General features: G+C 44.8%; 1 protein-coding gene across 2 annotated transcripts in view; it reads right to left on the bottom strand.

Annotated features, from left to right (window-relative positions):
- Positions 1-10,116: 10,116 nt before the first annotated feature.
- The window catches only part of WTIP (WT1 interacting protein), a 60,265-nt gene continuing 56,116 nt past the window's right edge, over positions 10,117-14,265 (bottom strand). For both annotated transcript variants that reach the window (XM_070953194.1, XM_070953195.1), the window contains one exon: positions 10,117-13,999. In XM_070953194.1, coding sequence (XP_070809295.1) covers positions 13,847-13,999 — 153 coding nt within the window. In that variant the 3' untranslated portion in view covers positions 10,117-13,846. The remainder of the gene's footprint in view (positions 14,000-14,265) is intronic.

A 14,265-nucleotide genomic window follows, 5' to 3' on the forward strand; every position in this document is an offset into this window, starting at 1 on the left:
TCCTCAGAAAAAAACGCTTTAAGCTACCTCGAGACTTCCAGTCCAGAGATCCGTGGTGGTCTCCCTATTGAACACTCTGATGAATGTCTCCTATTAAGTCCATTTTGACATCAGAAGTCATCACAAGGGGGAAAATTGCTGTCAGTTGAGGTTTGTAACACAAATCCACAAATATTCAGAGGTTTCTTGGAAAGGGGACATGTTGAGGGATTGTAGACCCCCCCCCTGAGCCCTCTCCCCTTTGTTCTCTCTTCTCTGGTTCTGCCCTTTGAGAAAAGGTTGAGAATGTCTAATGGTCTTCAGGCCAGGTTGGGGGCATCAAATTCCATCTCTCAATTTCCAAAGAGCCACTTCATCCAAAAAGAATGATTCTCTCTCTCTCTCACACACACACACACACCGCCCCCCAGAGATACACATAAGATACACAGTAGCACTTACACTCTGCACTCAGCACTCCATAGTGCTTTACAGCCCTCTCTAGCGGTTTACAGAGTTGTCCTCATTTTACTGACCTTGGAAGGATGGAAGGCTGAGTCAACCTTCATCAGGATCGAACTCCTGGCAGTTGTCAAGAGTTAGTCTGCAGTACTGCATTCAAACCATTGCACCAATAAACTAGTAAATAAACTAGGTCTTGGTGGATTGCCACAGCTTTCATGCAGTCAGAGATCCAATCCAGGAGGGGACCTGGATGAATCCTCCCTCCAGCATTCAACCTCTCCGTGTTGACCACAACTGCAGATTCTGCTTAATGTCAAACCTGTCCCAGTCTGATCTAGGGAAGTAAAACTCTCGACTCCATTTGGTTGAAGTGAAAAGCACTTTTATTAAGAGACACTGATTGCAGTAAAGTCAAGCAAATCTACATTTCCCATGCACCAATACAAAACTAAACCCCTGGTTCCCCTTAAACCCCCCCCCCCCAAATAGTCTGTCCATGTGTAGCCGATCTGGCACCACCAAGATGTTTTGGGAAACACTGAGGTGTTTGTGCTAGTGAAATTCCACTCAGGGTAAACGGCCTTGAAGATGTCAGTGCGCCAACACGAACTGGATTCCAAAGCGTGCTGTTCTTTCTCAGCTGTCAATTCCCCTGTCCCAATTTCCCATCATAAAGGTACACAGCTTTATTGCCCATTTGTTCCTCCCTTTCTTCCCCGATTGGTGGCAGAATGCCAGCAAGGTGCCAAGCATATGACAAGGAATTTATCTCCAGTACAGAAGCACTCGGTGTACATACAAAGCAACAGAATCCTCATCACCACCCTATAAAAGGGGAGACTAAAGACTAAAGAAGATAAGCAGGATAAAGAATAATAGTACAGCCAGACTAGATGAGTAAATATATACAGACATTAGACATCACTGTAAGAATTAGGTGATCAGCAGAGGGATGGCACAAGGGAAGAAAGCTGTCCCTGGGTCTGGTTGTTTGGCATGCAATGCCCCTACAGCGCCATCTCAAGGGAAGGAGTTGAAACCGTTCATGTGTGGGATGTGAGGGGTATGCAGATATCTTCTCAGCTCTCTTTCTGACCTGTACAACAAAGTTCTTAGGAAGGCAGGGTGGTTGCAATTTTATTTTTTATTTTTTTTGCAGTCCTATCTGTTCGAGTCTGTATCTTTTTTTTTTTGGTTGCTGTATGAACAGGCACTGTGAGTTGAATCAGTTTAGAGTGAAGAATTTCTGGAATGATAATACTGACTACTGTGGTGGAGTCCACAAAAAGGATTGATTTATTTATTTATTTATTTATTTATTTATTTATTTATTTATTTATTTATTTATTTATTTATTTTATTAGATTTATATACCGCCCTATTCCCAAAGGACTCAGGGCGGTGAACAGACAAAAAGATAAAACACACAGATTATAAAATTTAAAACAGTATAAAAACTTATTAAACAATTTGGCCCAAGACAAATTAAAACATCCCCATATTTAAAAACAGATTTAAAATTACTCATATACCATTTAAAAGGGAAAGTTAAGCCAGGCCAGCCTGTTGGAATAAAAAGGTCTTGAGGGCGCGGTGGAAGGTGCGTAAATCCGGGATCCTCCGTATCTCCGGGGGGAGCTCATTCCAGATAACAGGTGCCCCCACAGAGAAGGCTCTCCCCCTGGGGGCCGCCAGCCAACACTGGCCGATGGCACCTTGAGGAGCCCCTCTCTGTGAGAGCGTATTGGCCGGTGAGAGGCTATTGGTGGCAGCAGGCGGTCCTGTAAGTATCCAGGTCCTAAGCCATGGAGCGCTCTAAAGGTGGTAACCAAAACCTTGAAACTTGTGCATAGGTTGTCAGGGATTCAAGATATAGTGCCAAGTCAAATTGACAGCATCATTTGCCGAACTGTTTGCTTGGAAGGCAAACTGCAAGGGGTCTGAATAGCAGATCTGTGATGACTTTCAGGTAGGCCAGCACCAACCTCTCAAAGGTTTTCATAACCACAGATGTCAGAGCAATTGGCCTGTAATAATTCAGCTCCCTGAGGGAGGATTTTTAAGAAACTGGGTTGATTAGTAGAGTGCTTGAAGCAAGAAGGGACATAACACGTCTCCAGTAATTTATTTTTAAAAACTGTGTGAAGATGGGGGCCAGTTGTTCAGCACAGACCTTCAAGCAAGGAGAAGTCATTCTGTCTGGACCTGGTGCTTTTCATCTTTTAGTCTATGAAATAGACCTCACACATCTTTTTCTAAGATCACCAGAGATGGAGGGCCCAGGGGGATGGAGATGTGTCACGAGTGTTTCCAGGATTGCTGTGGCTATCTGCCTACTCACAAACAGTATGGTTTTTAATCAAGCCATCTGCTGTTGGCAATTACCTGCAAGCCTTCCCCGCCCTGGATAATTGCAGGTTAACTCCCTATATAAGCAAGGACCTTTCGCTTGCTACTCGGGCCTAGTCTTCTAGGCCTAAAAGCACAGCTCCTGCAGGAAGCTTGGTGCCATGCCGCAGATGGGAGAAGAATGCAGATAAGGACTCCAGATGTTACAGAGAGACTCCCACGGATGCTCGCCTTTTGCTGTTTTATAGCACGCAAGCTATCATCGGGACTGCTGTTGCTGGATCTTCTTCCTCCCACAAGCTTCAAGCAATGTTTGCTGTTTGAACTGATTTTATTTCAGGTGACTTTCAGCTGTGAAGCTCGTGCTGCTCCCACCATGATGGCCTTGATGATGTATTGACGCCGAAGCTGCTTACCTTCATGCTAGCTTTATTCTTTTGTGAACTGTTTCGGTATTGTGGAGAGGGATCTAGGGAGATAGCCTTGCTTCACATACCCAGATAAGACTTTGTTTTTAATGTGTTTTCTTAAAGACATAGTGCTTTTTAAATGTTTTAAAGTAAATTATATTTTTACACAAGACGCCTCTGTCAGAATCATTTCAGTCTCAGTGTGTTTACTCATGAGCTGGTTCACGGTCCGGGGTACCCCTCAACCCCATTTCGTCACAAGATGGGTGTAGGAAAATTAGCTACTGTTAGTGTATCTGAGATGGGGTAGGTAGCAGTAGAAGACGAAGAGATCGGAGTCTTCTCTTCTCAGACCTACTGTCAGCCTCTGACTTTCTACTTTGGCTGCCATAAGAAACGGGGGAGGGAAGAGCGTGGGGGGAGGGAAGCAAGCTGGTGGATTTTGAAGAAACGAAACCTAAGCACCGAAGTGGCTATCGGGTCAACCGTCATCGCGTTCCTGATTGATGACGATGCCAAACGTGTGTCCACCTGACCTCTGGGAAACCTTTGGATTGGGTGATTGATGATGGACAGTGGGAGGGGATGCTTTCTATATGCAACTTTCACGCCTATTGCTTTAGTTTCAGCTTTCCTTGATTGCGTTCATTTCATTTTCCAGTAAAAGTACATTAGTCTATAAAATATAGAGTTTGGCTCATTCTTTCCTGGACTTTGAAGGAAGCAAGCCTGACATTAAGCTGAAACTCACTTCAGTCATCCCGGATAACCACCGAGGGGACTGTGATCCAGATCATGTCAGATCAGGGAACTGAAGAAACGCAAATGGGAGCATCAGGCTCAGTGATGCCTCCATTTCAAACAGAAGAAGAAATTGCCGAATGGTTGAGAAGACTCCGGCTCCCAGAGGAGACTGAGGAAACCAGATGGTCGAAAGGAGTAGGAAGGCTGCCGGACTGGGGAGGGACCCCCCCAGGGTGTAACCAGCTCCAGACCACGTAAGGGGGAGGCAGTGTGGCTGCAGGAAGAAAAGGAAAAACTCATGCTGGCACAGGCAGCGCAACTCCTCCGTGATGTTGAAGAAAGCCGGAAAAACCGTGAGTTTTATGGGTTCCCTGTGGGAGGAGACGGCCCCAGAGGGAAGTTGGAAGAAACAGCTTGTGGGGGAGAAGATGAGGAAGCTGAGGAAAGAACATCTCAGACTTCGGAGGCTCGAGTGAGGGATGCAACAGGTCAGGGACCCCCAGCCTTGCAGGCTCCTCCCCGCAGACGTAAAAAACCAAAAATTCTCCCCCTAACCGGGAAATATGATGGGAATCCGAAGACCTTGGATTATTTTTTGACTCAAGTATGGAACCACATGCAAGATTGGGGGGAAGACTATTTGTCAGATGCTGCTCGAGTGAGATGCGTCACGAGCATATTAGAGGGAGCCGCAGCTGAATGGATGGTGGTCCTCCACAATAATGACTCCCCTTTGCTAAGAAACTACAACCAATTCATGGGAGCTCTTAGGAGGCATTTTGAAGACCACCTAGCTGAACGGAAAGCGAGACTTAGAATGAAAAGCATCCAGCAAGGCCGGAGATCAGTGGCAAAATACATCCAAGAATTCCACGAGCTGGCACCCTACATGACAGGGTGGTCAGAAGCGGCTCTCCTGGAGAGTTTAAAAGATGGGCTGAATGAAGAGATATACAAGGATTGTAGAGGCCGGGGGGTTCCCGAAGATTTGCAGAGTTGGTATATAGCAGCTGAGGATGTGGAGATCGAGCTGGCCCGAAGCCGACTCAGAGGGGGGCGTGCTGGAGACCCGTCATCTTCCTTTTACCATAAGGGAGCACCTAAGATGGCCAAAAGGAAGGCGGATTTCAAACCAAAGTCAAAGCCTTTCACCTGTTTCAAATGTGGGAAGGACATTGGGCTGCCGAATGTTTCTCCAAACCAGTACCTAAGACCACCGGTTTGGGGCCAAGGAAGGCCGACAAAACACCCGCAAAAACCCACGGCACCGCCCTGAAAGGAGAAGTCATTGAGTTCGCTCCCCGAATCGAGGGTGAGTTGGGAACTCCGACCACCGACGATGACAGCGGGACGGACTCCGACTCTGACTCTGATGATCTGGTGAGTCACACCGAGGACCCCATGCTCATCCCCGTAGAAATAAGCGTGCCATCCACAGGGACACAAGCGCAGATATTAGCCCTACTAGACTCTGGGTGCACCAGGTGCATAATCAGCCCGAAAGTGGTGGAAAAGATGGGCCTGAGATTAAAAACACTAAAAAGGCCTATTGCGTTCTGTCAGTTGGACGGATCTATTGCAGGAGGGGGCCCAGCCAGTTTTGTGACTGAACTCATTGAAATGCAGCTGGGGGATCATGTAGAAAATCTCAGATTCATTGTGGCCCCTGGCATGGAACGACCCCTCATACTTGGACTGCCTTGGCTCCGTAGATGGAACCCACAAGTTAATTGGAAAACCGGGATCTTGTGTATTTGCACCGGAAAACCGAGATTAGAGAGGGAACCCCCCCCCCAGAAGATAGTTCAGGACCCGAAACTGTGGAAATGGCAGTAGGCCACATTGAAGGAAAGGAGAAGATTCCAAAAGAATATTGGGATCTCCGTGAAGTTTTTAGTGAAAAGGCCTCGGATGTACTGCCACCCCACAGGGCTGCGGACTGTACCATTGAAATACACCCCGGTGTAAAACTTCCTAAGCCAAAAATCTACCCCATGACCCCTCGAGAATTAGGGGAATTGCGAAACTTTATTGATAAAAATCTAGAATGGGGGTTTATTAAACCTGCCAAACCAAAGGTGGTGGCACTGGTGTTTTTCCGAGAAAAGAAGGATGGTTCCTTTCGCTTGGTAGTTGATTACAGGAACCTAAATGCGATTTGTGTAGAGAACGTTTAGCCCCCTACCACTCATGAAGGACATGCTATCTCACTTAGGAAAGGGAAAAATCTTCACCAAACTTGACTTACGGGAAGCTTACTACCGAGTGAGAATTAAAAAGGGAGATGAGTGGAAAACAGCATTTAGCTGTCCACTTGGATGTTTCCAGTTTAAAGTACTCCCATTTGGACTACAGGGAGCCCCTGCGGTATTCATGCAATTGATTAACGAAGTACTGCATGAGCACCTGTTTAAGGGGGTTCTGGTCTACTTGGACGACATTCTCATCTACTCAGAGAACATGGACGATCATGTAAAATTGGTGCGAACAGTTCTGAAAAAACTCAGGTTTGCTGAACTATATGCCAAACTTTCTAAGTACGAGTTCCATCAAAGTAAAATTGACTATCTTGGATATCGCATATCACATGAGAGGATAGAGATGGATCCTGGGAAGGTTCGGGCCGTATTGGAATGGGCCACCCCACGCACCCGCAAACAGTTACAAAGTTTCCTGGGTTTTGCGAATTTTTATAGACAGTTTATCCCCTCATTTGCCAAAATAGCTCTGCCTCTAACAAATCTTCTGAAAACTAAGGGTGAGGCAAAACCAAGGCCCTCACGACCTCTTGAATGGACTATGGACTGTCAAGCAGCTTTTGAAAAATTGAAATGACTGTTTGCTGCTGAGCCGGTCCTCAAACATCCAGACATGGAAGAGCCTTTTGTAGTACAAGCAGACACGAGCGACGTGGCTGTGGGAGCAGTACTTTTGCAAAAGAACACAGAAGGGGAATTACAACCCTGTGCTTACACGTCCCGTAAATTATCAGAAACTGAGAGGAGATGGGCCATATGGGAAAAAGAAGCTTTTGCGGTGCGATGGGCATTGTTAACGTGGAGACAATTTCTGGAAGGAGCAAAGCACCCGTTTGAAGTTTGGACTGATCACAAAAATCTGGAGGCGTTGAAAACACCACGTAAACTGTCACCTAAGCAAGCTCGTTGGGCCCAGCATTTCAACCGTTTTAATTTTACCCTACGCTACATTCCTGGTGGAAAGAATTTAATGGCGGATGCTCTCTCCAGAATGCCTCAATACAACAGTACCAAGAAAGAAGTGGTTCAACCCATCATCCCTTCCACACAACTGGCAGCGCCCATGACTACCAGAGCTCAGGCGAGGGCCGATCCAGCTTTTTCGGATGACCTGCTACAGAAATTACAAGAAGCCTTAAAAACTGACGAATGGTTTAAAACCCATTCAAATGAATGTACTCTCCGTGATGGTCTAGCTTGGATTGGGGCTAAATTGTATGTTCCCGAGAATTTAAGACTAACAGTATTACAATATGCTCATGATGCCAAGGCAGCCAGACACTTTGGATTTGTTAAAACTCTACATCTTGTTAAAAGACAGTTTTGGTGGCCTGCCCTCAAAAAGGACATAGAAGCATATGTGGCTAGTTGTCCGGTGTGTGCCTCTGGGCTAAAAGACCTCTGGGGAAGCCACCTGGGTTGCTGCAGAGTGTGGCAAGACCGGATGCCCCTTGGAAGGAAATATCCATGGATTTTATCGTGGACTTACCAGAAAGTGAAGGGTGAACAGTCATTTGGGCAGTAATGGATTTGTTTTCCAAACAAGTACATTTCATCCCCTGTTCTAAAATCCCTTCTGCAAAAACTCTTGCAAAACTATTTATTCGTCATATTTTCTCTGGAGGGGCCAAATGTCAGCCTCCGACTTTCTGCTTTGGCTGCCATAAGAAACGGGGGAGGGAAGAGCGTGGGGGGAGGGAAGCAAGCTGCTGGATTTTGAAGAAACGAAACCTAAGCACCGAAGTGGCTATCGGGTCAACCGTCATCGCGTTCCTGATTGATGACGATGCCAAACGTGTGTCCACCTGACCTCTGGGAGACTTTTGGATTGGGTGATTGATGATGGACAGTGGGAGGGGATGCTTTCTATATGCAACTTTCACGCCTATTGCTTTAGTTTCAGCTTTCCTTGATTGCGTTCATTTCATTTTCCAGTAAAAGTACATTACTCTATAAAATATGGAGTTTGGCTCATTCTTTCCTGGACTTTGAAGGAAGCAAGCCTGACACCTACAGTAGAACCCATTCAGGTGGCCTGAATAAGGGAGTGAGGTCTGCTGTAGCCAACGATGTTCTTCAGGCTTCTCCAGTTGCAGGTTCATTAGCAAAGGGCTGGGTTATTTTAGGATCTGCTTCAACCTGCTTACATCTGCTTGTCCCATCAGATGCAGCATGAGGAATGCAGCCTGTCAGGGAATGACATTTGGTGGGCCCAGGCAAGTGAGACCTCTCTCTCGTGGTGCCCGCCTTGTGGAAATGCCCACCGCCACATCCCAGTGAGTTAATGTTTATCCCTACTTATTTTCAGAAAGGCCCTCACAACTTGGCTATGTCATCAGGCCTTGTGGGACAGACTATGTCTCTGGGGTGAGATCACAAGTCTCTCTATTGCTCTTAGGTGTTTTTATGTTTTTTTTGCATTTCTAATGTGCTTTTGACATATTGTTTTACATTTTTTGTTGTATGCTGCCCAGAGTAACTTCTTGTGAGATGGACAACGTATTAAACAGACACTGAAAACAACCTGCCTCCATACAAGAGTAATCATAAAAACTAAAGCCAGAAATATTGTCACAAATGGCAAGAACAACAGTTCTTCGGAAGTACCTATGTGTCTGTTTTGCAGAGACCTCTAAGCGATTCTGGAACAGCTGGCCTTCAGCTTGTTGTGGGTGCTCCATCACTGGAGGCTTTTAAGAAGAGACTGGACAGTCACTTCAGATGGTATAGGAAGTGCTGCTTGAGCAGGGGATTGGACTAGAAGACCTCCAAGGTCCATTCCAGCTCTATTCTAGTCTAAAACATTCTAAGCACCTGAAGGGAGGACACGAAACAATGGATGGAAACTAATCCAGGTGAGAAGCAACCTGGAATTAAGGAGAAACTTCCTAACAGTGAGGACAATTAACCAGTGGAACAGCGTGCCACCAGAAGTTGTGGTGCTTCATCATTGGAGGTTTTTGAGACTGTAACACAGGGGTCCCCAACCCCTGGGCTGCGAACCACTACTGGGCCTTGAGCTGTTCAGAACCGGGCAGCGGAAGTGGCAGGTGAGCGCACATGTGCTCATCCCCACTTGTGTGAGCTGCAGGTAAGGATGTGCTCCATTTGCATGAGCAGAGGTGCACGTGCCCACTTGTGCAATTTGAGCACACACACTTGCCCACCACTCGTGTGGAACCATCCCCTCCCCCCCACCGGTCCACAAAGCCAGAAAGTTTGGGGAACTCTGCTGTAACATAGATGGTGACATAAGAACTAAACTGCTTTAACACTACAAGTTATTAGTGCTAAAGAACTTATTCAGAAAGGAGTGGAATTAATTTTGTATCTTAAATATCTCCCCTAGAGGTTTTCTCTCTCTTCAGCCTCCACTATCACATCCAATTGAGATTTGCAAAATGCCTTCCAATCTCCCCATGAAGCAGCTGTTTCAAGTTCATAATGGATGGGCCGATCCTTCCCCTCTGGTTTACTTTTCTAGAATTGCTTGGAATTTCTGGGCTAAAATGACTATAAACAAATATGTAGGTTTAATCAAAGAAACATAAAATATTTATTAGGAAATTTTATATGGCTACCCAACTAATTCCCAGTGACAGTAAATAAGTCTCAAGAATGATGTATGATGTCATGTAACAGGTAAGTTGTCCTTATGTCAATTTTTTTCTATGTTAATACACTATAAAATCAAGAGGTAACTACAAAATGTCTTTATTGAAAAAAAGCAGATTATAACATCTAAGGTTAAATGAAATTCTGACTTTTAATATTAAAATAACTTAGGATAATAGTAAGTAGTTTTTTTAGATAAATAAATCTATATTTTCCAACATTTATTCTTCAACAATCATAGAAACCATGTGGTAACACAAAAACTCTGACAAGTTTATGAACTAGAAGTCTGACGTTTTAGAAAGATATATACAAACATGGTTAAACTAATATGTTTGCAGATGTAAACTAGACACATAATATACAAATTGGCCATTTTTTTATTTCCTACAAAAGAAAAATTAACATTGGTCCAAGTTCTTGGAAATAAAACCTATATTCTTTTAAAGAAAATGCAAATATTTCTCAAGAAACAAACTTAATTTAAGTCAAATCATATATTCTAGTTATGGCATTAGTTGAATCACAAGAGTTTAATGGGGGCTAACTCAATGGAACTCTCCCATCAATTTTTTAATTTCTAAATGATAAGACCTCCACCCGTTTTGAAACAAATATTTCCCATCCTTAAATCTCTTCATCTCCTTTGGAATCTTAAGTTATGGGGCAGGAGGGTCTTCCAAATATTTACTTTGTTTTCATTAAGTGCATCAATCTTGGGTTCCTCGCTCATGCACATATGTATCAGTGGAAAGAAGGAAGGAAGGTCTCCCATAAATATTTTGGCACAAATGTTAAAAGCACTTCGTCCCTGTGGCGCCAAACTCTCTGTAGAGGTGGCACTGAACTCCCAGTGTTTGTCTGCAGCTTCCACCATCTGGCGTCTCTTGGTGCGGCACCCCTTGTCCTTGGGCACCAGGTGGAGAAACTCCTGCCAAGGAGAAAGGCTGGCAGGCAGCTTCCCTTGGCAGGACTGGTGGGGGAGGGCCATCTCTCCCTCCCTCCCTCCCCATGCTTTCAGCAAGAGAGGCCAGTGGGCAAAGCAACCAGGCTGCTGTGGAGCAGGGCCAACCCAGCCCTCGACGGGCCCTGGGTTCCACAGTTCAGCCACTATTGATGGGAGGTAGCATGTTTCACATTTTTTGCAGTATCTTTTTTTTTTTTTTTTTTGCTATATGACACTTTCTAGCTGCTTTCTCCTTAAAGGCCATATTTTTAAAATGAAAAAAAAAAAAACGCATTGAAAAAAAAAGAACTTTTCAGCTGTGATTGTATTTCGGCAATGGAGGAAAAACAAAAATTAAAACAGCAAAATGTTTACAAAGGAAATCACCAGGTTGACAAATCTAAGTATCTAAGTATCTAAGAAGTAATGCCCCCAAATATTTTAAACAAATGACATAGCCTGGTATGTCTGAAAAATAATAGGCTGTGTACATATTTTAGCTGTTATGGTATTTGCGGAAGATTAAGGCAGTAGCAGGAATGGACAAGTTTGACACTAAAATAATCAAGATGCCATAAACAGCAGAGGAATGAGAGGTACTTTCCAGAAGGAACCAGAAAGCAAGAGGAACGAGGTGGAACCTTTGCAGTAAAATCAAAGGACTTTCTGGAAACTTCAAAACATGAAAAGGCCAACGGGACCATCAGGAACAGCCTTAAAAGGGATAGTCTGATGGGATGGGGAGGGGAGGAGAGCGCCCCATCGTGCTCCCATTTGGAAGGAACTGCTTACATTCCTTTTGCACTGACTCACCTGATTCTTCCCTCTTCCCAGCCCTTCAGACTTGGGAAACGGTCCTGCTGCAGCAAACTGGACTATTTGAATAGTCGGGGGGGGGGGGGGGAGGAGTCAGCCTGACTGCTCTTCCACGAGGGGCCTTTTTTGCACTTTTCAAACAGATTTAGCTATATATTTCCATCCGGTTCCCAAAGTGGACTTTCACTGAAGTTGCTGGAGCACCAACAGCTTTCAGTCTACAAAGGGCTGATCCAGGTGGTTTTATCAGAAGGAGCGAGTGGAAACGGTTTCAAGGTCAATGTATGCAAGGAATTAATACAAAACGGCTGAACCTGAAGAGTAAACTGATGTAGTCAGTTTTAATTACATTAATGGCACCTCCTTGTCTCAAATAATCGAAATGTAACTTATTTTTTTAATAGAAAAAGTAAACATTTTCCATATGGAACACAGATTTTCCCAGAGTTGGAAATGTGCTTTAAAAGTCTAGCCAAAATAGAAGTGTAAGACTGCTAACACTTAACACATTATGTCTTATATGTTTTAATTTTTGCTAATTAAAAAAAATCCTCTATGCTCCAAATTAGGTATTTCCCTGCTATACATCTGAGCCAATTTCTTTACATCCAAACACCTAGATAAAAAGACTTTCCTGAGACTTTTAAAAACTGTTTTGTGACCTATCTAAAAATGCTTTGTATGGTCAAGAGGCCATGGGAATTATTATGCAAGTGCTGTGGATTCAAGTATAATTAACTTGGCCTTTAAAGCTGGGTTATAACCAAGTTGTAAAAAAGAATAATAGGGAAGCAACTGTTTTAAAAATACCTCTAGAAGAAGTATGTTTGCAAGTCATAGCACAGAGCTGCCATCCCTTAAACTGAAAGGAATGAAATGTTGTACATTTGCAAGAGTCAGGATCTCTTCAGGTGAGGACAATGGGGTGGAAAGAGTCAAGACAATGGCCACCACCATGCAGCTGAAACCAGTATCTTCATCTGTTGAATCCTTCCTGCAGACACTCCAAGCTGAAGTTATTAACCGAAGTCCGTTTCAAAAGAGTGATTTTGAGAAGTGCCAAGTGAAGTTTGACATGTACGGAAGATCCTTCTTGACAAGAGATCCCGTTTCTTTGCCTGCAGTCACCTGGTGGATCCAGCACAAGAATCCGCTTTCCTTGTCCTGAGGAAGAGAGAGCGACTAGCAGGGCTTCTGCAGGGAGCCCCAGTGCACCTGGGCCTTGGCAGGTTCTGCTGTTGTTTGAGCAGAATCGTTTCCTGGACTCCAGGCTGCCTCTGAACTTTGGGATGCTGGGAAAGTTCCCTTCAAAAATAAGTGGTGGCAGGTGCAAAGCAATGGATGGGACAGAAACTCAATTTGGCTGAATTCAAATCTGAATTAAAGTTAATGAATATGTTGTATATAAATTTTTCCCATTCTGACACATTCACACGTTCTGCAACGGAAGAGTGCTAAGAAAAAACTGTGGACTGGGAATGGAGCAGCTTTTTCCTGTTTTCCCCATCTGCAGCCCTGCTTTCAGCAAGGCTCCTCTGCAGACCGTTGCTGCCTGTCGGATCCCAGAAAGCTATGAGGTAACCGGTCTTCCCAGAGAGCCTGCAGCTTTCCCCTTAGCTGTGTGTTCTGCCCCACCTGGAAACACATCCTTGCCAAGCACCTGAGAACCGTGCCTGACACAGCCTGAAATAGGAATGCTCTCTGTCCTTTCATGCCTGGGCTTCCAGCTCATGGTGTCTTGTGTACTCAACAAAACCCAACAAAAGGCCAAGCTGGAACGCCCACAGGTATCCCCTACAAAGTGGTTCCTTTTTTAAATCACATTCAATTTGGCCATCACTCTTTTGATGCATGCAACAACCACTGTGCCTCTGAAATTGTGAGAACCACAAGGTCAGGGTGCAAGAAGACCTAAAACATGGCGAAAGTCTTTTGGTCTCTTTCCTGTTGGAAAGCTAGTTTCTTCTGGGAGCTCAAACAATCAACCATAAAAATAGCAACAAGCCAGTATTAATGGGTGGCCAGTCATCCCAATAGCTCTGACATCATGCCCTTTTCCCATCCAATCCACGGGGTGCACAACTTTTCAAGTACCAGCATCATGGAAATTGTACCCAGAGGCAACCCAAGAGGTGCCCCTTCCTTTCCAATCTTAGAAGCAATAAATAATGGCGGCTGCTTTGTCTTTCTAGAGAGTCTTTTGTTGAGCCCTTTTCCCAGCAGGGGTATTCCTCCTGGCCTTGAGCAGATGGGAAGCGGAAGCCTCAGAGCTCCGTGATATGCATGGGGTACCCAGAGGGAGAGTGTACTGACACTTTAGTGCTCAAGCGCCTGATATGACAGGTGTGGCAGAGCAGGTGTCTCTCCAGTGGATAGCATCGGCGGCCCTCCTCGTCATTCAGCTGGAGTCCACAATCCTAAGAAAAAGAAGATTCCCCCATCCGTTAGTGGCCAGTGGACTTAAGATACCTGAAGTAAGCTTCAGGGAGACATGATGAGTACAGATGTCTATTATGGAGATTCTCAAGTCATTTGGGTCATGGTTGGTCTTTAGGCAAATTAGGAAATAAAAGCAAAACATACCAGGAATATGCTTCCACCAACCCTTTTGAATAGATTTCTTTTCCCAGGGGGAGGACTTGTCCTAAACCGCTCCCTCCCTTCAACTGGGCTGCCTCAGCAG

The sequence above is a fragment of the Pituophis catenifer genome, unplaced genomic scaffold, assembly GCF_029215685.1.
Source record: "Pituophis catenifer annectens isolate HBS135680 unplaced genomic scaffold, rPitCat1.0.hap2 SCAF_13, whole genome shotgun sequence".
Taxonomy (NCBI): Eukaryota; Metazoa; Chordata; class Lepidosauria; order Squamata; family Colubridae; genus Pituophis; species Pituophis catenifer.